Source organism: Tachypleus tridentatus, chromosome 7 (genome assembly GCF_004210375.1).
Source record: "Tachypleus tridentatus isolate NWPU-2018 chromosome 7, ASM421037v1, whole genome shotgun sequence".
Lineage (NCBI taxonomy): Eukaryota > Metazoa > Arthropoda > Merostomata > Xiphosura > Limulidae > Tachypleus > Tachypleus tridentatus.
The window spans coordinates 20,608,554-20,633,210 of record NC_134831.1 but is presented as its reverse complement, the minus strand read 5'-3'; the positions used below and the strand labels follow the sequence as shown (position 1 = coordinate 20,633,210).

Genomic DNA, 24,657 nt, shown 5'->3' with positions numbered 1-24,657 from the left:
AGAACCCAAATATCGGATAAGAAAAGGCAATACCAATGGATGAAGGCTGTAAGGCAAGTTCCCACTGGACCCAAACCCCTTAGGTAATCACTGGAACTGTTGGTGGAGTATTGTGCATCATTGAAGAATCAGCGAGTTGAAGAAAAGACATGAAAGTGGATATATGGAAAACTAGAATCAGCATGACACTTGGCTCTGAATAAGATACCTGATAATCTCATAAGTAATATCCAATAATTTAATACAGAAAGTGCACCATAAATTCTGTCTTTGTATAAGGCTTTAATGACTAACGTGTAGTAGGACGTGTATAAAATATGTTCAGACAAATAAAAAAAACTAGCCCAACTCCACTTTTTCAGATAATTAATCAAATAAACCCTTATAACAATGGATGTGTCTGGGGAGCACATTTGGCATATAATGCTTTATGAGTTTAAAAAAGGCAATAGTGCAGCAGAAACTACATGAAATATTCAAGGTGTTTATGGTGCAGAACCTCTCAATGAATGAAAATGTCAAAGGTTGTTTCAGAAGTTCATATCAGGTAACTACAGCTTAAGTGATGTGCCAAGTTCAGGTCGTCCTGTTGAGTTTAGTGATGACTTACTGCTGGCTGCACTTGATGAAGACTATGCTGTAACATTTGAAGAACTAGCACAGAAGCTTAATTCAATCCATATTCAACAATTCACTGTCATCTGCAACAGCTTGGAAAGGTGTCAAACCTTGGAAAATGAATCCCCTGATTTGACATAAGCAAACCTTAGAGCAAGCATGGACATTTGCACTTCTCTGCACTGTCGTGAATGTAACTCACCTTTTTTGGACAGGTTAGTGACTGGAGATGAAAAATGGATATTTTATAAAAATGTGAAGCATTGCAGACAATGGCTCAGTGAAGGTAAACTGGCTAAAGCACAGCCCAAAATGAACCTCCACCCAAGGAAATTCTTGTTAAGCATTTTGTGGAATATTGTTGATGTGATCCACTTTGAGTTGCTTCCACTCAATGTAACGATTACATCAGACTTCTATTGTCTACAGTTAGAGTACTTCATTGTTGCACTGAAAGAAACAAGGCTTGCTTAGATCAATTGTAAAGGTGTTGTGTGACACCAGGATAATACATGGCCCCATACAGCAAGGATCGTATCTGCAAAGTTTGAAGAGCTAAACTGGGAAAAACTTTCACATCCTCCTTATTCTCCAGACCTTGCACCATCTGATTATCATTTATTCCAAAGTTTCCAGAGCTATCTTGATGGAAAAGAGCTTGTAACACATGAAGATGTCAAAATTACCCTCTCTACATTCTTTTCCTCCAAACCCCAACAATTTTATAGAAGTGTCATTCAGAAGCTTGTGAATCGTTTGCAGGAAGTAATTAATAATAATGAAACATACATTATTGATTAAATAACACTGAAACTATTTGAAATCCTTTCTCTTTTTCTGAACCTAACATCGAACATTACTTAAAGGATGGCCTGATAAATGAGCAACCAGATGGGAAATTGTAGATTGTTGCTGAACAAATGCCACACAAGACAGAATAGTATCAATGACAAAATGTCTTAAAATGGAGCCATACATAAATAATGGAGATAGAAAGTGGGTAAATGGGTTCAACATAAGACATTGTCATGATCCTAAAGATCCCAACAACAAGTAAGTCATACTTGTGAAGCGAGAGTGGAAGATAATAAATGAGCCAAAGTGAAGGTATGAAGGCGGAGGATGTCTTTAGAAACTCCTCAGGGTTTTTTGAATAGCCTCAGATAGTAAATGGATCATGGAAAGATACTGCAATAGGTGATGATGAGAAAACCCACTTGTAGAGAAAAATATACATGGGAAGTTCTTTCTCTACCCATACCAGCCATTTTTACATATATATATATAGTGCAATAGGGTCGTGAGATTAAGACAGAGGCAGAAAAATAGAGCATGGGTGAGACTAACGGAAACTTCAGAGCCCAAAACAGGGAAAATGGAACCCAACAGCTGTAGGTTGAGATGTGGACAGTCAGCCTGATGAAAGGCAAGGACTGACTGGTTCCAAGCCTGTGGGGAACAAGACATATAAACACCATTACCAAATTAAGATGCAAATTGGTCAGCATAAACCTGGATATTTGGGGATGGGGGAAACACCAAATAGGGTTAGGAAGTGTGATCATGCAATAACAAAATATTTGGGTCATAAGGAGCAAGGGATAAAACATCACACACCTGAGAAATAAAGTCCAAGAATTTGTGGACAACCAAAATTAATTTTCAACAAAGGTACAGAAGGGCACAACAATATTGGGAGGAGGAAACAGGCATTCAAAGACCTTGTTAACTTAACCATGTTCAATAGGTTTAGCAAAAAGAGGGTCAATATCTTGAGATAAATGTTACACATTTATATTTCTTCTCCTTGTGAATACATGTAGATGAATCACCTGTCAGGTCATCAGCACCTAAAACAAGGTATTGCACTTATCAGTGCTTTTATGTCCAGAGGAGACATTAACGTCAGAATTCATGTTGACTTAGTTAACAAAATCATTGAAAATAATGAAGAAATGCAACCAGAATATAGGTAAGTAAATTGAAATAATGTTAAAAAAAAAAGAGGATATGAAATTCAAAGAAACCACTTCAAGAAAAATACAATTTCAAATACTGATAAAGAAGAAAAAAAAGATGTCTGAGTGCAAGCACTCCTATTCGTACACAGGTGACGCACGGTGATTTTCATGAAAGATATGTTGACATGATTTGATTCCAACAGGAGGATGCATAAGATTATGCCATGCATAAGCAAAAAGGTCCCACATACAGTGTAGCAATAAATGAGAATAGTTAATCTTGTGAAAGAGAAGTACCATATCAGAATTTTAAACTTTTTTTAAAACTTACAGAGTGGAATTTTTCATATTTATATGTTTTGGACTTGTTATATCTCGAAACATTCATGTACTTGAATATTCTACACAAGGAACAGAACTTTTAGAATTTTCATTTATTTCTTGATTAATAGTGTGCTTACCTTTCAATTACATATAAATACAAGAGCTTGAGTTTTACATTTCTGTAAATGTTTTGGACTATGAATCTAACACATCTTTTGGTTATAAATACAGCTATTTGGAACATAATTTTTAAAATACTCTGTCATATTACCCCCTAATGTTTTAAGCACTTGAAAAGTTTTACTCTATTAACAACAATGTACATCTTCCTAGGGAATGTAACTAATGTTGAACGATGATATTCAGTCTGTGTGATATAACTGATTACTACAAGAAGCAATTAAACTGTTATGAAAACAATAAATAATAAAAATTCAATTCAATTGCTGCTGGTTTTGATCATTCCAATAATCATTTAATCAAAATTAAGATTAGACCAATTTTCATGAAAATAAGTAAGTAATTGAAATTATGGTTCCCGTTTATTATTATTCCAATTATCAAAGTAAACAAAATACTGCTATAATGCAATATTAGATAATGGGTTATCCGTGTTCTACATTTGCCACTAATGTTTTTTTTTTTGCTTGTATGTATCATATTTTGATAAATTTGTGTTAACTGATTAATCATATGTAATCATTAACAGGGCTATTGATTAACTAATTAGAAAAACTACCCACCACATAGTTCTAATAACAAATATAAATAAGCAAATCTGCCAATCCAAATAAAATATTTTTTAACAGTTCAATTCAAAAACTTTTAACAAATGTATGTGCAAGAAACACATCTTAGCAATATAATATGAATGATATTTTAGCAAAGCAACTGCTTTCACATATCAAATTATATTATGATAAAGAGTATTAACATACATTTACAGTTTTTTCTCTCACCCTCTTCACACACATAATCAAAACATGACAGACAAAACAAAACTTTTTCTAAACTTGAAGTGCACAACTGGTGATAAGCTTTGCAAACTCTAATAACACTTTAATGTAACTAATTAATTTCTCTTTATCTATCTACACTATGCAGTTCATAACTGTTGCATGCATTTGATTAAATAAGTGCTAATACAAGATATATGTTTTCAGAAAAAACATCTGAGTAGTAAAATTACAATTTAATCTTTAAACTGTTAAGCTTTTTAAGACGTTTTGTCATGAAAAGAGGAAAAAAAGTGTACAAAAGCCAGAACAGGATTAATCAACTTTTAAGCAACAGTAAAATATTTCAATTAAGAAATTTCAAGCTTTAAACATGTAAAATCCAGTCACTCAGTGTATGTAAATATGAAGTTTATTTGACCAATATCAACTTAGATATTCAACTTAATAAATACAATGTATAGAATAAAATGCAATTTTGATTAAGAACTTGCACCCAAGTAAATGTTTGGGAATGTCTATAAAATGTTAAAAATACAGAAGCACTTTTAAAACAATAAATTAAGTACAAACTAATCACATGAAATAAAATTGAAAAGAAAAAGCTTAACATAATAGTAATTGTAAAAATACAATAAAAAAAATACTGTTTCATAGTTAATGATGAACTATTTAAGAAATTTACCTCAGTGTAGGCTTAAGCTTAACATTAACTTAATTATCAAAACAAAAGACAAATTTTGCTAACCTTTTACCTAATAAAATGCCAATTACTTAGGATTTTATTACTTTTGCCTCAGAATTTACTAACAAGATTGAAATTTATGAGATATTATAACCTCTGTTAGATGTGTCATGTAGACATTTGACAAGAAATAAATTTATGTTATTTCACTTTTAATTAATTAAACAACCAATATCATTTAATTACAAATGATGGTAGTTTTAATAATGAAGGAAATAATTTAAGCACACTGAAACACATGTAGGTAACTGACCTGATAGAAAGTAACACAGACACATATTTCAAATTGATACAGTAGCATTCTATGCAAATAGAAAGTGATGTCAACTTTTTAAGTTCTCAGTGGAAACTCTATTCAACACAATGAAAATTGAATAAACAGTTTTGAGACATTCAGCAAAACTAAAGAGGAATTTATTGTAAAATACTTGAATAGATTTACTGCAATGATGCAAAAGCAACATTTGCTTTCAAAATTGTACTCTTAAAAGAAAAATTTCTAGAAATTACATAATGAAGGAATCTTGACTAGATCTATTTAAGAAGCTAAAATTCTCAAGAGATTTTAACTCATTTTCACAGATGCAGTTCTGAATATGTACAAATATTTAAAAATATCACAATTTTATATAATACTAAAGTAAGGTTAAATGTATTATGCCAAAACAATAATGAAACTAATAGGAAATGTTCAACAAATTAAACTGTATTTAGTTTTAAAAGTTTGTCATTACTGTTGAACTTTATGTCTCTATAACAAATAGTTGTTATATTAGTAATTTATAGAAAGGGTAGTTTTAATAATTTTTAGACCAATCTGTTTTGAAACATATGATGAAACAAACTGAAATTTCAGTTAATAATCATTGCACTTTGATTAAGACAAACAAACTATAGTTTTTAATTAGTCCATTATGTAATGATTTACAGAGAATACATGGTATGACTGTTTTAATTTACTCATAATAACTTCCTAATACTTAATATATTGTTTCTATCTACCAAAAATTTAATAATTATATTTCATATTCCAACACCAAAAGCTTATTTATTAATACCAATTTAATTAAGAAAATCTTGAAATACATAGCTTTAAACATAGTGGGACATAAACAACAACAAGAAAAGGAAATAGAAAGTAATGTATGAAAGCAATAATGTAAAGATAGATAACTTCTTCTGGGAGAACCATGCTAAACATTACTCGTGTAAGAAATATTGATATAAATGCAGTTACTAATTTGAGAATATAATGTCTTACATCAATAACAGGCACAAGTTTATATTTTTTTCCTAGCACCAAAGCTGCTCCAAGACCAACCAGAGAACCAACATATCTCATTGAACAATACAGAGGTGTTGTATCCACATGAACATATTCCTGTTTCTCACACCATTTCAAAGCTAGAGAAAGAGCATGATTTGGATTGTATCCAATAATCTGCATTGCTTTATAATGGCCCATAGTTATTGCAAACAACAAACAAGAAACTAAACAGTGGTGCCAAAATGTTAAGCGTGTTACTTCCAGAGAATTAATTGCAGCTCCGAGACCTATACCTAGGAAATATATATTTATTTTAATAATTGTTAAATTACATAAGAAACTTTTCAAAATAACAATATTGAGTAATTAATATCATTTAAACAGCCCTCAAAGACAGTAATCATAAAGAATTTAAGAGCAAAAAATGATAAGGACAGAATTAATTATACTACAATATCAGTCTATACAAACTTTTACCAGTAGTACAATTATCCTGTTAAAAATACTTAATTTTTTTACAGATTATCTCATTACTAACATGTGCTACACAGGTTTATAAACACGTCACATAGTCACAGAGAAAACTTGATTTAAAGAATACAATAATTCTCTTTTTTAAATGAGAGTAAAACATCAAATTAACTTTCATATATAAACTATGGTAAATCAACAAAGTGTACAAAATTATTAAGCAAAAAACACTTGGGGAAATAGGAATAGTTAAAAACAATGAGGCACACTGATGTTTACAAGCAAAAATGTACGATATGTGGTTCAAGCAACTTTTATGTAGTGAATACAGTTCAACATACTTTAAAGTACAAAACTCTTTTACTCCTTATTTTAGCAACATTTTTCTCTTCTATAAATCTATGAACTAATACTAGTTTTCTCCCTGTTTATTGGAGAGAAATTTGTTGAAACTGGTGTGTTGGTATATCTATGAAATAGCTAGCTCTTTAAAATAATTGCATGATATAGTTACAAGGATACCAAAACTTTGTTGTAATACTTGTTATATGAGCATACAGTAGATGTTTTAAATTTTCATATGCTAACTATTAAAAATAGAAAATATGATATATAAACTTTAAGGAAATTTGAAAATTGGAAAGCAAAATTATTCTTCATATAATCCAGATATTTGGTACACTGATATTAACAAGTAAAACACATCACTTCTAAAAACTCAGGAACTTCAATTCTTTCTTTTGAAAGAAAGATTTAGTCAATTATAATGCTAACAACATTTTCTTAGCATCTTTGCAATATTCTGATACATATGTTGTTGATATATGGGTAAGGAAGCACAATATGCTAATATAATGTAACAGTTTTATAATCATAAAGAAAAATGTTATTGATGATGGAACATACTAATGTTTTGAAAGTACATTGATCTGTCTTTTTCAAGTGTAATATATTTCAAGCAGTAAAGGGTTTATATATAGTTACAACGACAAAAGACACAAGGATTAAATGTGACACAAATGATGTCAGCAGGCAACAAGACCAGAGGTAAAGGTCAGTTATGTCCAATTGGTGTGTGAGTGGCAAAGATAACTTGCCAAATATGACTAATGTTGCTAGGCCATTATGATGGTTCAGTGAAATATTGTTTGCTTTAAACAGTCTAAACAGTGCCTTTCATTTTTAGTTTTGGGTTGTTGTAGCAAAAAACAAAATTCATTTGGAAATGTATTGGCTTGTTAAACTAGATACCTGAAATTCACCTCTACCCATGTAACCTAAATGTTCTTTATGTCTCATTCCCATGCTTATTTACTTGAAACTCAATGTAATAATTTTTACATATCAAGTAGAATCTAATAGTTATCTCCCTATTTTAGATGTTAACGTAAAAAATAAAATAAAAACACCACCTGCATGTGCATGATATCCCATTCTGTCACCATGCTACCACACAAGATTTAATCACCACCTGTCACAGAAAATATCTTCCAATTTCATCTATATAAATCATGCTAACAAATATACACCTGCAAAGAATACTTACTAACTGAATTTAACTATTTAAAGAACAGAGCACTGTGAGGAGGTTTCAACCTCAATAGCATAGACAGGGTTTTAATTAAACTTCAAAACCATTAAAAATATGTTATTTATAACCTTTTGCCTTTCAACAACATAAAACATATCAAATTTGTTCCATTCAATTTAGGCCAGAAACTGTTAATGGAATTACCAACCTATTTAATAATTCAAGCATTGTTTACTGTTTGTTTGTTTGTTTGAAGTTAAGCACAAAGCTTCATAACGGGCTATCTGTGCTCTGCCAATCATAGGTACTGAAATCCAGTTTCTAGCATTGTAAGTCTGCAGACTGTGCTACCAGGGGACTTTGAACACTGAAGTAAAACCTTTATTCAAGTCTTCACATAAGATTAACACCTTACTGCCTAACCTAAAGGAATTTCTACTAGAGGAACAAAAACAAGGTATATATAGCATTCCATGTGAATGTGTAATAAAATAGGCTAGACAAACATTAATTTTCTTGGAAACAAGATGCAGAGAACACTAAAGTTGCATGCATAGAGATGAACGTCAGATACCTGCTTTAAGTTATCATCAATATGAAACAAGTCACAAGATACTTTAGGATGAAATTTGTCTCCCACACCAACATAAAAAGAAAGATTGTTTGGAAATTAAAGATACAACCACTGCAAACAATCTTTCATAAAACCACCATAATGGTCCTAACAAGATCAGGCATATTTGGCAAGGTTTTTTCATTGCTCATACACTTCATCACACTTGACATTTATCTATAATCCTGTCAGTTGCTAACATCATTTTGGTTATATTTAATCCTTGTGTCTTTTGTCTTTGTAACTATATATAAACTCAGTATTCTTTAATACAAAATGTACTTGAAAAAAACAGACTAATGTTCTATCAAGACATGTAGCATGTTCCACCATCAATAAAGCTCTTACTTACCATTATAATTGATGGTTTGCCTACCTATTATAATATACTACTGATATGACAATGTTTGTACATGTGAACAATTTTGGTTTGAATTTCAATAACTTAAAAGGCATAAGGGTTAACTTGATAAATCACAGTCTTGATTTGTAGACCAAAACAGTAACTGTTACTTGCAACCAAATGAAGTGTACAATACCTTACCTTTCAAGGAAGTTTATGTATGTTCTTATAAGATCTATTTTTATAATCTCCTATGAAGCCAATTTTCGAATCAGGCACATAGTACATAATTTTGCATTTGTCATAAAAATGAAAGAAACAGAACTGCATAGGTTTTTAGAAACTAAAAAAAATCAAGTAAACTTAAACATTTTGAGAATATAAAATTTTGTAATTGAAATTTTTTGTAATAAATATTTATAAATAATGCAACAAAAAATATTATTTTATCATAAACCATTATTTCATTATCTCAGAAAATTATTTTAATAACACAAAATACACACAGGTAAATGTTTCTATTAGTTTCTCATAAATTAGCTTGCAAATCAAGAGAGATAAATGGTGATAAAGATGAGGTGTGCATATGAATTAACCAGTTATTTACTTTGTTTCTTCCTTTAGAGTTATCAAGGTTGTAAAGATAAAAAATAATTACTCAAGTAGGTGTTTGTACAATAAGATTCACTAGTTTCATATTTAGATATTTTATTCATTCAATAATAATAAAATGCTTTATATTACAATAATCTAAACCCATTGACAAATGACAATGTTAACCAGTTTGCTGAGTAAAGTCATCACATTACTAAATTACAATATGTTTACTTTTTTAGCCAAGTGTATGGTTGCTTTTGTACATTTCAAATGTACTTGCCTAAATCAATGGGATTCTACCAGACTGTTTGGCCAATGAATACTTAGAATGTGTAGTTCAAGAACAAAAATGCTATCTTTCTGTCTATTACATGTGTGCCACAGCAGGTCTATCAGGTGGATCAAGATTTTATCACATGGTTTGTTTCTAGGTAAATAGATTTATAGTATTATAGCAGTATGTATGAATCAGTATGACAATGCACAATAAATCACATGTGGAATCTGCATGTGTACATGCTTGTGTTTGCTTATAGCTATGGTGAGGATAAATGTCAGTGTTTCAGCACCTATTTTTGTGAATCAGAAAGAAGTGCTTGCAAAATATTGATATTTTCAATAAATTATAGTAAAATTAGCACAAATTTCAATCTCAGGGCACCTTTTTTTCAAAATTTTTCCATGAGGGTATGCTCCCAAAACTCCCCTAACACTGGCATGCTTTGCATACTATTATGAGTTGCCTGGTTAATTCAAAATTACTTCCTCCATTCTTGTATTACATTGCATAATTAAATCACCCCTATGTTATTTCAAGATTATACAATTATTTAGAACACACTCTGCTTTTTGAAAAAAACAAGTGAAAATACTGTAATTCATCCAGATAAAGAGGTGTTTGTTGCTTACACTGGATAATAATCCTTATTTTTAGATGAAAGAGCTATGGCAATAAAATATATGTGTCTATTAGAGTATGACATTAGTGTACATGCACTACTCAAGATTGGCTGTTGCAGCGTGATACATGGTTTCATGAGATCATATGCAATGTGATATGATACATCTGCATTGTACAGGAGTTTTACAATGTCATTACTTTCACATGACCATACAATAGTGTGCATGTGAGAACATGCATCAATTCAATGAATACACCTAATGCCTAATTATGCCTAACATTTCATCTAGTGAGTCTAATAAGATTTTGAGCTAGTGGCTTAGATGCTAAGTAATGAATTCACTAGCTAGATGTGAAGATTATTAACCCATGTTTTGTTGAGAGATAAACTTGGCTGATCTGTGTAGTATGGCTAATGAAATGCATCAAGCCATCCAGGAAAGCTGCAAACATCTCAAGCTATGAATATGAAGTCTCTGTGAAGAAGGCACAAATGGTTGATAGAGAAATGTGATGTGGACAATGATAATAGACCAAAGTTATGACAAAAGCAACAAAAGATATGAATCATGGAAATTAAAGAATTTTTAGACAAATTGAAACTGTTTTAATGCAACATATTACATTTTATGTAGTATTTGTACCTTAATAGGTACAGGCCAGAGTCTAGCAATAATGCAGTTCAGATGTTTATTCTCATTTCTTTACTGATTACTTTAAATTCATTGAATGATCCCTTTTCATAGCTAGAATCAAGGGATCCAACTTCCAAGGTGAAATTTTAGTTTAGGGTGGATCTACTTTGTTCATTTAATATATGTAGCTTTCAGTGTATAATTCTTTGTTTACAATTAGAGGGTTTTGCACAGATATACTATAAATATTTTGAGGTGGAGCAGTGGGAAACTAGGTTGTTTTTTTTTTCATTATGTTTGGTGAATCTTGCTTCCAAATTACTTCAAGTTTCCTTCATGTAGAATTCTGAAGATTTACTTCATGTTATTTTATAAACTGTTACTACGATGTGCACTTAAAACTTAAAACGTTTCTTGATGGAATGTCTCCCAGATTCATAAACATTCAAAGTGACTCTGTTAAATGTGCAAAACAAAGATGGATGGGTTTTTTTATGAAATAAATCTTGTGTTAGATAATTTGTATGTATGTAGTAAAAATGTGGTATGTGGATCTTTATGAAATAAGTGTGATTAATAAATAAATCATTTTACATGAAACACAAACAAAACAGTTTTTAGTTATCTGTACTGAACTTTTAATCTATCCTATGAAATAAGTATGATTGATGAATAAATTATTTTACATAAAACAAAATTTTTTAGTTATCTGTATTGAATTGTTATCCATAATAACTATTATTATACTGTGTACTAAAACACGGCATTATCTGACTATCTATACAGTATATAAACTATTATACTCAACACCTGGGAACAGCAATTTGCACACCTTGAGCTTGGTTATTTTTTATCTGGATATTTATCTGTTGTATAACTACTACTTGTCAGAAGCAAATTATATCTAAGATGGACTACTGTACTAGATAAGAAGGATTATCTTAATAAAGTGGCCCACCAAAACATGTAGATGTTTTTAGTAATGGTTGGAACTTCAACAGTTCTTTAAGTGTTATGTACTTTTAAATACTGTTTAAAGTGGGTTTTAAAATACTCTCTTTAGAAAATGCTGCATTCTTATTATTTTTAATTCCTAATAATAAATAACTCATTCTTTTTATTTTCTTTTTGATATAGTATTTGTACACATTATAAAATGTTGTTGTGAAAACAAGTCAAGCAGTAAAGGTAAAATTATTAAATTTTGCTTAAACTTTTATACAAGTTAGTTTAGTAATCAATTAATTCATGATAAATCAAATGACACCAAGTATTTCTTTAGCATAAAAACCTCACACTTGCATAATTCATTTGAAAACAGGCAATGGGAAGCAGCTAATAAAGAATCCCTAATGAATAAGATTGAACAAATAGTTGGTCTATCTGTACAGTAATTTGTGAAATACAATGTTGTTCAGAGAAAGGCAGCATTTTCATATAATACACTGTATGTCAATGTTAAACATATTTATTGTGAGAAGACGTGATGTAATAAGAATGGTTTAGTGATTCAGTTTTTAATAAGAGGTAACATTTGATATCTAAATGTATGATGAAGAATGTATTTTAACATCAGAGACACCAAACAATTTAGCCTGAGACAGTATCTGTCATAATCATAATACAAAGTAAAAAAAACAACAAATCAAACAATATAATTACACATATCTGTAAGAAAAATAAACTAAGGTATGAAAGACTAAGTCTATCAAAGTATATATTAGCAAGAAGAGACATTACAGCAAACATCTTTTGCACTAAGAGAAATTTAGCTACAATTACAAAGAGTTAATAAAGTGCTGTAATAGAAAGAGAATACCTAATGCTAAAGGGATTTTCTAGAACAAGATATAATCTAGAAACAAACATGAAAAACAAGGCAGAAGATCAGTATGCACCATCCTATTTCACATTATAATTAATGAAGGAGAAATAATAACAGTTTTAAGTACCTTAGATTTATTGAAATAGGCAAAAAGATGACATTTTTCTATTTTTGTGGTAAAAATATTATAAGTAGTGTTTTAAATACAAACATTTTTCTAAAAAGGTCTAAACAAAAAGTTCTCAAAAATAAGGTCTGAATAGAAAAAGATAAGAAAGTTCTGTTATCTTATGTTAAAGGTCAACTACCTTGTATCATCAAGACAATTTGCTAAATCCAATCTTTCTGCTAAAGAATCCCTTTTGAGCACAGTGTGAAAATCAGACACTACATGTGGATAGAAGAGTATCATGACAACATCTCCAGTCAAAAACCCAAAGATCTTGGTACAGAAAATCACCACATTCCTTATTTTACTAAAATTCTCTGATGTCACAGCTTTTGCCATCTTTACAAAGGATGGAAGACTAAACTGATATCATTATTTAAAATAATCTGATGAATACTAATACTGGGCCTTTGGATATGTAAAAGATTTAGAAAAGGAACAACAATCTTAAAAAGATTTTGAAAAAAGTGGTGAGAAGAGTGGAATAAAAAAAATTAAAATTTTGCACACAAACAACAGCTGAACATCTCTTACACTTCTTGAAGACAAAATCTAAATAAGCCTTTGACACTATTATTCATTTTTTGTACAACAGTCAACTTTTACCATAAATATTATTAAAAAGTAATTGTTCAGGAATAAGATAAAGCAATGAATGATCAAAACACATGGTAGTGTGTTGTGCAGCCAAAACAACCTGCAGGACACAATGTGCCTTATTAACATGAGTGATAGTTTAGAAATATTCCACCTTTCGTATATATGACTCTGGTAATCCAAACTATCACATATTTTCAATGGAATGTGCTCTACTGGACTCGTACTTCATATATCATATTTCAAGGCTATCCATTAAGAAATGTACATGATATAAAATTTCCAGTTTTGATTGAATTTCTTGTTTTTTAATGAAAATACAGAAACTATTTGACAGAAAAACATGGATTTTTTTTTCCAATTTTGGTACACTGATAGATCTTTACAACCTACAATTAGGTATCTAGATTTTGTCTAAATATAAGTCACACATGCAAAGTTATTCAACAAAACCTGCTCATTTTTGACCAAAATGTTTGTGCACACCTGTGCAAAATATCACATATTAAACGTTTTACTGCAGCTTCACTCAAGAGTAAAAATGGACCATACTTAGTTTTTGTTAACTAAAGATGGCTGATTTTGAGCAATAAAATTGTTGGATAAAAACACATGTAGACACACAAGTAATGGTTAGGACAAGCAAATTAGACCAGGTTCTAGCTCAAGCTTTCAAAAGAATCATGTGAGTGGCTGGTTATTATTCACTGCCAACTTTTCAGTACAAATTTGCTAAATTTTATGAAATTCTCCTAATTTAAGAGCATTGGTTCTGTTCTAAATAATAGAGTTGGGATCCTGAAGTAAATGATGGTTACTACTGAGTGTCACTTTTTCACTTACTGTAGTTTGTTGGTGCATAATGACAAAACATTGTGACATTTAACCAAAATGCACCTGAAGCATAAAAAAAAAGGTGTAACCAAGAAAGGACTGAGCATACAACTTAACAAAATGAAATGAAAATTGGTGGCCAAACTGGTGGCTATATTTATAACATTGATGCAAATTCTACACCAACTATTATTCATTAGCAAGCTAGGATGCATATTTTATTTACCCACTTTCATGTCCCACATTGAACAAAATATGCAGTCTGACTAACTAATGAATGAACATTTGTGGTAAAATCCTTATCATTGCTATAAATGTAGCTACAAGTCTGGCTGCTAATTTTGTTCTCATTTCTTTAAGTTGTATGCTCAGTCCTTTCTTGGTTACACCTTTTTTCACACTTGAAGTGTTTTTTATTATATTTTATTACATGAACTTGTGGAATGAATTATTTTTAAATAGGTCATAGAAAAATACATGTTTACTTACCAACTATAAAGCCAAGTAAGCACTGATGTGGAAAATGAGCAGCAATAAACACTCGAGCAATTCCAACAAGCAGTATAACTACAGCATAAATACTCCAGCCTCCAACTTTTACAAGGATTCTGTAATGTTATTATTATTGTATTGAATTATCACAAAAACATGCATGGAAAGAATTACAGTACGAATTGAAACTTCAGTTAAGTTTAGAGTTACAGTTCGATGAAACATTGACATTTTGACAATCTGAACAGACTAAACTAGTACAACAAATATAATTTTAAAATAAAAACAAATAAACTACCTGCACGACTGAAAGAATCCAAGAAACTACCTTCATACTCAAGGAAATATTTACTGAAAGTGGGTGTTAAAGTTAATTTATTTGAGTTTGTAAAAGTATAACATTTTAACAAGGAAATTAATTAAAAATAAATGAATAATATGGAACAGAATTAATTATATTTATCAATAATATATGTGGGGTAGTCATTTCTACATATAATAATGTGTCACATACTAATTTAAATGCCCCTCAATGGTACAGTAGTATGTCTATGAACTTTTACTGCTAGAAATTGGATTTCAGTACCTTTGTACATAATAGCGAAACAAACACAAATTTAAACTGATGGGGATTGATTGCACATCTAGTTTAAAAATTATCATACTACACTTATGTTTCATTTCAAAATGAGAGAAACTTAAGAGTTTCTAGCACGACACTATAAACAGTAATTTAAACTTAATTCAGAACCGAAAAATGTTTTCCTGAAAATTCATAAAACATTATTCTACTAAACATTTTTATTTTTAAGCAGTATATTGGTCACTTCAAGTACGTAAATTTGTGAAAAAATGTCAAGTTTGTTTTTACAAATATTTTTATAAAGAAGTACTTTAATTTTTTGCTGTTACTTAGTAAATATTTGTTACCAAATTAAAAATACATATAAACTCATAATAATGGATTAATTCATTCTTTGAACTGCAAAATAAGCCATGAACTCAGGCACACGTGAGAGTAAAAAGAGTTTTGAGTTTTGTTTTTACAAAGTATGATAATTTAATAATACATTAATATTTTAATTTACTATTGTAGTCTAGTGTAATGAAGAGCTACTGATATTTTAATAACTTGCAATACTCATACCCCTGTTTTTCTGTCAGAGCCTTAATAATCTGAAACAGCACACATGTTGTCACCATCACATGTCCTGAAGGGCTTCCTACAAAAGTGAATTTAGATTATTTTTATGGTTTTATATGGTGCAATATCAAGTCTTTGTATAAGATAAACATTTCTGAATTTAGTATAATATTCTGAAACATGGTTCCTAACTTATGATCTATTTGAATAGCCAGACAATGATCTGGATTTAATGTTTAATTTAGTGCAAGTATTTTAATATACTTGAACAAAATTTAGTACTGCTCTTATATTTTATTTTTGCTTTATTTGTTCAAGAAAAATTTCAGGATCATTATTTTATAAATCATTTTTTGATTGAAATGTGTTAGTGCTTTACCATATTTTATCCTGTAAACCTTCCCCAATACCTCTTTTTACACATCAGTGGGTAATGAAACGAATGTGATCTACACCATATAAATTTATGTTAAGTACTGAAGAGTGGCTAAGTTAGTCCAAGCAAATGTGTTACAAGTTAAATGTATTCATATGAAATTACTTTATTCTAGATTTTGGTATTTAAACAGTGAGAACATCAATGGTACTTTAAATTTTCATTTACAGTGCACTGGCATTAAAGAACTTAACATTTTGTAGTCAGAATGAAAGATTTATGTCATCCATTTAGCATAGTGATTTATTTTGCTCAGCTATTCAAAGTGCCTAAATATAAAATTATATTAATAAGAACATTCTAAGGGTATAAATGTACAAATCAACAACTCTATAAAACAGATATAAAGTATCTAAACATTACCATTTTTAAACTGGATTAATAAAGGCTCATTTCTCACATATTGGTACTACACTGGTTTCCAAAGGTTTACTAACAAATGTCAAAATTTATATAAATCCATAATGATACAAGATTTAATCACTCAGTTTCATCATAAACACATTTGCACATAATACAAAAACATCTAAAGTTAGTCTTGTCAAAAAATGTAAATTAGTGTCTGTATAAGGACACACGGCTACTGACTCTTGTCCACTTTAGCTTTGACACTAGTAAAATAACTATTTAATATCATTTGAACAAAATGTGAGGCCAGAGTATTCATGATGAAACTTTGTAGAATGGATGGCAATTGCCTGTTGTGTAGACACAAGTGTAGAGGACGACGTTTCAAAAGTCTTCCGCCTAGAAGACAGAAGGTGGAAGACTTTCAAAATGTCATCCTATACATGTGTCTACACAACTGGCAGTTGCCATCCGTTCTACACAGTTTCATCAAAATGTGAAGCCATCATCATTTGGAAGTTTCTCTAATATGAACTACTATTGGGCTTGAAGCTGGCTCATCACAGACTTAAATGGCTGAATGGTTAAATATAAATAGAAATTTTGTTTTCCATCTATGGATACAATTTAAACTTTATTGAGATCAGTGATCAATGATCAGTACAAGAATGATAACAGCTTAACATCCCCAGCAGGTTACCATTATGTGTCACCTTGTGCCTGATGAAACAGATCATTTATACCAACCCAAGTGTCTTTCACCTGTGCAAAACCACATGGAGGTAAGGCATAAACTTTAACATCATACAAAAGGTTGCGTGAATGAGGGCTTCGGTGATGTGTATTCTCTTGATCAACAAATACAAACAGGAACATTTGGAGTAGTGCCATGAACATGTTTTCTGGACATCAGATCAATGGATTAATGTTATTATTACAGATAAATCATAATTCAGTCTATAATGTGGCTTATGGTGTACACTCATCTGGAATGCACATGAAATAAGTACCCAGTTCATATAGATGGTAATAGAGATTTGATAGTTTAGGCAGGAAGTTCCATGAGTGGCTGTTTGGACCTCAATGTGTTCAAAGGTGGTACTGTGACTGGCCTTTTGTTTAACTTTATTGTAATAAACAATAATGCTTATCTGCACAAAGCACATTATCAGTTAATACCTGAATGACTACACCATGACTCACATGAACTGGCCAAAATGTTACCCTAATCTCATTCTCATAGAGTGTAGGTGAGATGCTTTATGAAAATGTGTTGACTCCTTCCAATTCCTTTCAAGATATTTAAAACTGCTCTGATAGGTCAATAGGAACTTTTCCTTTCTTCTCTTATATATCATATATAACCAGTATGCAAAGATATTCTGATCTGGAAATAGCCATAAGAAGAAACCACACCTCCGACTGAATATCCCTTCTTTTCTTAACAATTATTAATTTTTCTTTTTTTCTTGAAAGGGTGATTCTTGTTTTATCCCTTAGACACTGATTAAATATTAAATTAAATTAGCATCTGTTTTGCTACAAGTTGTATCATGTAAACACAGACATTATGTCCACATCCAGTAAATAAACCTTGCACCATTTTGCCATTAATTTATTTTAGGTTTATTGCTTAATCACTGAAAGTCACTGTGTATACAGATTTGATAGAAATAGCATTATCATATATTACAGCAGGCACTTACCATTAATGATGTCACATGTATATTTTATCCAGTTATATTTGTGAACCGATAAATAATAAAATCCTAAGATTTTTTCTCATTTCATCTTGTTAAGTCCAACTTGGGGATGATATTACACACCCACACACACATTGTTATCCAATCAATCAGACTGCCACATCAGCATAATGTCTTTACATATATATATATATATACATAGAAAGATATAATATTTCTATTTGTAATGTGGTGATTAAATGCACTCATGACTACAAGCACTAGAATGCCAAATGAAGGTGTAGAAGTTAAAGTGTTGGTTGGCAAATGTGATGTTAAGAAACTCAGAGTATATTCTTCACATGATGCATGATAATCCAACAGAGATCTTGCCAATGACCTGGCTGGTACGTATGGATGGGAATGCTACCTCTAGAATACTAAGAAGCACATTAGTAAGAAGTACCCTAAATGAGTGTGTGGCTGCTCAAAATTAGTTCATAGAAGAGAAAATTAAGTGAAAAAACAGAAATGCATAGCAAAACTTGAGCAATGATTTCAGCAAAGTTGGAGGAGGATACTCTTCACAAGTTATCTAAATTCAAACCATTGGCAACAATCAACACTACTGTGTTCAATGGTAGAGAGATAAGCAGTAACTATCCAAAGTGAACCATGTTATAGAGCACAACAACAGAAATGTTGCCACATTTCAACCAATGGTGTTGGTGGTCTAAACAAAACTGAAAGCACTCTGACTTCAGACAGATACAAATTGGTTTTTATTCATTAAGTCATCCCCTTAAGGAATAAGACCTTTTTGGCAGAGATTCATCTTTTGAGTAGACAGTGATCCATAAGGTTTAATAAATAACAAGGTTAATGAAAAAATCATAACTGTAGCCTGGCTTGGCCTGTGCAAAGTCCTGTAAACATTAATAAGAACTGTATGGGCTCTAAAAGAAAGTGAGAAGATTAAGCAGCAATAAATAATGACTACATCACACTCACCTAGAGTACGTCTGTTCCAGTACATTTGATCTGTGCTGAACTATTCACAAACCTTACATTTTAATGTTCCTTCAGGTAAGCTAACAGTTTTCTTTTAATAGAACCAATAAAACCTTGCTAACAGCAAGGACCTGAATTTATAAACAGCACTTGGTGATTTCTCAGTAATGATATGATCTATAATATAAAAATATTCCTCAAGCAATACTTAGGTTTAAAAATACATCTCTTCTGTATTTGATGATATATTCTATGAAATATATTTTATAAGTGATACTTCATATTTAGAGAATATTTAAAATATCTGATGAAGATATAATTAATGGGTATTTAAAAATTTCTTGCTGAGTTGGTTTAATAAACATTTACTTGTTCAAAGTATTTGATCAACAACAAGTATAGGAAAACCAGTTCCTCTCTTTGCTTAAGAACTGTATGATATCATTAAAATTCTTTGTGCAAGATTATATAGTACTGGAAATTCTGCAGACACAATAAGATTATATATTAACCAAATTTCTAAAACAAAGTTGGTAATACAGAGCTTGAAAGTTTAAAATATAAGTCAGTAAACATTTATTTTTATGGTATACTTATATCTGAAGTTATCATTATTCTTATGAATAAATTTATTCAATAATGAGAATTTATTGATCTTGTAGATGTTCAACAGTGAATTTTATAGTGTTATACTTGCTATTCAAGTACTTCATAAATTGAGAAACATGATTAGTGCTCCCCAGTGGCACAGCAGTATGTCTGCAGACTCACACTACCAGAAACCACGTTTTGATACCTGTGGTGGGCAGAGCACAGAGTCCATTGTGTAGCTTTGTGCTTAATTCCAAACAAATAAATACAATCAAAAGTTTCTAAAGATGGTGAAGAAGCACCTACATACCTATGGTAATATAAAGGTTTTTAAGACTGATATTAGAGTGATAGAATGGTTATAAATTCTAGATATGCTTCCTGTTTAGCCAAACTATTTCTATCAGGCAGAAAATGAGATTTATTAGTTGCAAAATTGATCAATTTCAAAAATACTGATTTGGAAATGCTCAAGCCACTAGACTTGTTATTAAAATTCAAATTAGCATTTAACTGCATAGTTATAACCTTAAAGGTAGTACAATGAACAATACTTTAAAATTTGAATTTTTGTACTTTATCAGAAAATTCAAAACCATCTTTCAAATTACATTCATTAGTAAAGACATTCATAAAATCAACCAATTGAAAACAAGTAGGAAAGCATGATTGTAAGCTTAAATATTTGAAATTATAGGTCATAACAGACATCCTCCTTCATGAGTTATAGGAAGATCATAAATAATTCATGATTGACAAGTTAATAGTCTAGTTTTTAAAAGTTGTTTATCATTTAAAACACTTATCTTTCTTTAGTTTTAATGAGTATCTTTGTAACCTAGTCCTTGTTGTATCAGTGGGATGAAAGTGTTACTTATAAAACTTTGTTGAATCACTTATAATGTTTTTAGCCTTTTTCATACATTACTCTTCATTCAAAATTACTATACAATACCTTTTTACCAGACTTTGAAATATCAGTATTACCAGCTTTCCTTAAATTCTTCAAAGCTGTTAATGTATTTGTACTTGAATTAGGAAAACGTTTGTTATCAGACTTATAATAGTTAAAAAGTGTTAAGAGTTGAAACATTAATGTGAGTTCTAATGTTATTAATACACTATCACATACTGATATGACATAAATTGCAAAAAACACTCAAACTGCGTATAAAATAATTTTCAACTTCAACTTTTTAGGAACATGAACACATCTTATTTTATAAACAGATTTTTACCTTGTTGTTGTTATAAATTAACTAACTGTTTTTCTGATATTGTATTATGGTTTTATTATTCAGTGTTTCAAATAAGAATTTACAGAGTAAAAAAAAACAAATAGTGTATTTAGTGTTTGAATGAAGTAAAGGTCTTTGAAGATTTAAATTTGTCTGACCTCAAAATTGAACAGTACTTTTTTGCACCTTATAATACTGTCTAGAGAAACAATATTGAGATATCCCCACCTTAAAATTTAAAAACCAAGCAACATCTTTACATGCTTGCATTCATTTATGAAATTTATATATCTGATTTACTTTGGAAATATTACAAATACAGATTTTCAGTATTTTGACAAGTATTATTTTAAACATTAAGTAAATAATAAAGGCTCATCTCTTTATGAAAAGCCTAAGGTGTAGTTTAATTTACATGCAGAAGTTTAGAGTAAAACAACAGAGCTGTCAAATGGTAGAGACTAGTAAGGAAACAAATGCAATAAAATATAGTATGTGTAATTTGTTAAATACTTGGAATCATGTTTAAAATGTATTACCTGTTTACTTGAAGAAATGAATTTATATTGGGCATTAGTATAAAAAAATGTTTAATGTGGTCTCATTTGAATTATTGTGGTATATTTATATTTTAGAAATGGTGTAATATAACAAAGCATAACATTTTATCACTAGAACCTAGTTCAGTAAATTGCCATCAGCTTAATAAACTAAAAAAGAGAAAAACAACAACAAATCACCTGGTCCCGTTTCACATGTTATAGGAAACTGCCTAAGTGTCAAATTTAGTTCACGGCCATCAGAATCCTCAGAAACCCACCAATATGGACGATCTTCCTGAAGTAGCCTACAAGTATAGGCAACTTTTTGTGATAAAGAGAAATCTTTTCTTGTGACTGCACATTATTAACACTTTTATGTATGTTCAGAAAAGCCAAAATTAAACAGTGACTAATTCAAGCAGTTGCACAATTTTCAATTAGAGAATTTTACTACAGTATAATTCATCTCTCACAGATATGAACATAATGAAATATATAATACTTGCAAGGTGAAACATTTCTAGAAGGTTTAAGTATAGACTCAGATTGTTGTAGTTTTTCAAATATCAACTTTTAATATTCTGAAACTAATAGAATCTTATCTCTGTCATAAAGTATCAATATTTTTCTGGTAAACTGCAAATATATATATATATATATACACATATATTTCTAATTATTTTTATTGATCTCTAACAGTGAAATTTCTCAAGAATCCATATAAAATACTAATGGTTACTACAAGACTCAAAAGAAAGCTTTAGGAAACAATGAGAAATTTAAACAGAGTACCTAAAGTTCAATGACCAATTAATAAAGACAGAAGTATCAGACAGTTCTTTAAATAAGTATTTATGGCTTTCTGTAGCTGTGAAAGAAACTACAAGTACACAAAAAGACAAAAATAGAACAACAAAAAATAATAAGCATAAAAAAATCATCAGTTGAGACCCCCTGACTCGAAGCCTGTGTAATGGCACTTGAAGTAATGCTAAGCATATCAGAAATTGTAACACAGACTTTAGAATTCATCTTAAACTGGGAAGAAGTCAAAAAGAAGGAAAAATTATTGATAAGCAAAGGTGAGATATTGTGGCAAAATACTAGAGAAAACTTATTGTAGCAAATGAATAATAGATAATGCACTATAGTGCAAAAATGTAAATGAACGTGTGAAGAGAGCACAATTGAAAAATTTCTGAACCAGGTCACTGCTTAATGGGAAGTGACAGTTTGGTAGAAACAAATAAAGGAAGTCACATGTACCAGGAAGATGTGCCTCACTCCTATTGGTAGAAGACTGTTGCAGATAGTTTACATGCAAGTAAAATAATGTATATTATTGTAATGACTCAAAACATGGAAATATTATCAATAATATCAGATCAGATTTCTAGGCATTATTACTGACAATAATAAACATGAAGAAAGTACAATTACACTAATTTAAAAGGCTGAAAAGAAATCAGAAAGTTCTCATGCATAATATGAAAGATATTATTAAGATAAAAAAGAGAGAGAAAGAACAAACTACTCAAAAGCAAATTTACGTTAAAAAGTGTTTGTGTCACTATAACAAAGCCACATCAGGCTATCCTACTGTGTCCACTAAAGGGAATCAAACTTCTGATTTTAGCATGAAGTCCATAGACATACTGCTGTCCCTCTGGGGTCTTTAAAAAGTGACAATAGAAAAATATTAAGTAGCAGGACAGCAATCACTTATCTTATGAAAATACATATAGAAAATAAAATGGTGCTGTTATGTAAAAGAGATTTTACAAATTATACAATTTCAACATGAAATAAGAGTAGTTAAAAAATATCAACAAAAACAGATTTAATGTTTATATACAATAGTGTATATTTTATCAATTACCCAGGAGAAAAACAAACCACTATAATATTTAAGAAGTGGGTTGTGATTATGAATCAATAATCCCTTTTTTTTTATAGGTTTGATGGATACATAATGCAAACAAAATGCTGAAAAATATCGACTCAGATTAGACTTAATTCACTTAAAACTTGACTACTTACCACTTTAGTGCTAGATTCAACCACTCAGACAATGTAGCAGCCCAAAGTACTTTTATACCAATAGAATGGCTGAAGTAAAAGACTAAAGGAAAATAAATAACATAGGCATGTCGTGGATCCCACATGTAACAAGCAAAGAGAAACAATTCATCAAGGTTGTTATACCTGTAAAGTTCCAAACAACTGTTTTAAAAATGATATACAACACAAAAAAATCACAATGTAATAATGATTTAGAAAAATCATATTTCATTCGCTATTGACTATTGTTCTCATAATACAAAGATGCACAAAAAATTAAAAAAAGCAAGTGTCCAAAAAATTTACTCTAGGTGGGGAAAGCTGTCATAGAGTGCAGACCATTTGCCTTCAAATTTAAATTTGATGCCTTGGCTGATTATGGCTTATTTCATCATTTATATTTAAACTGCATTATATTCTATTATAGTTTAAGAAAAAATTACTCAAATACAATTTACTCTAAAATGCCAGGAGCGAGGCAACAGGCGTCTCTTGTCTTATCCTGCAAATACCAATGTTTAAAGAATATTACTGAACTACTGGCATACTGCATTTAGAGTAGTCTACACAAGAATTTCACTTTTCACTATAAAAAAATAAGCTTAATTCACTTTTTTTTCACAATTTAAAAACTTACAACCCTAAACTACAAAAAACAATTGCTACAACACTCAGCAAATTGTTACCATTGTCCTTATATGTAAAAAAACAATAAAATTTCATAA

At 30.2% G+C, this 24,657-nt stretch overlaps 1 protein-coding gene across 2 annotated transcripts in view; it reads right to left on the bottom strand.

The window, feature by feature from the left end:
* Positions 1-2,994: 2,994 nt before the first annotated feature.
* The window catches only part of LOC143255261 (glucose-6-phosphatase 3-like), a 38,414-nt gene continuing 16,751 nt past the window's right edge, over positions 2,995-24,657 (bottom strand). For both annotated transcript variants that reach the window (XM_076510662.1, XM_076510663.1), the window contains exons 3-7: positions 23,912-24,076; positions 22,070-22,176; positions 16,027-16,102; positions 14,877-14,995; positions 2,995-6,164 (exon numbers count right to left, since the gene is read on the bottom strand). In XM_076510662.1, the coding sequence (XP_076366777.1) occupies positions 5,671-6,164; positions 14,877-14,995; positions 16,027-16,102; positions 22,070-22,176; positions 23,912-24,076 (961 nt within the window). In that variant the 3' untranslated portion in view covers positions 2,995-5,670. The remainder of the gene's footprint in view (positions 6,165-14,876; positions 14,996-16,026; positions 16,103-22,069; positions 22,177-23,911; positions 24,077-24,657) is intronic.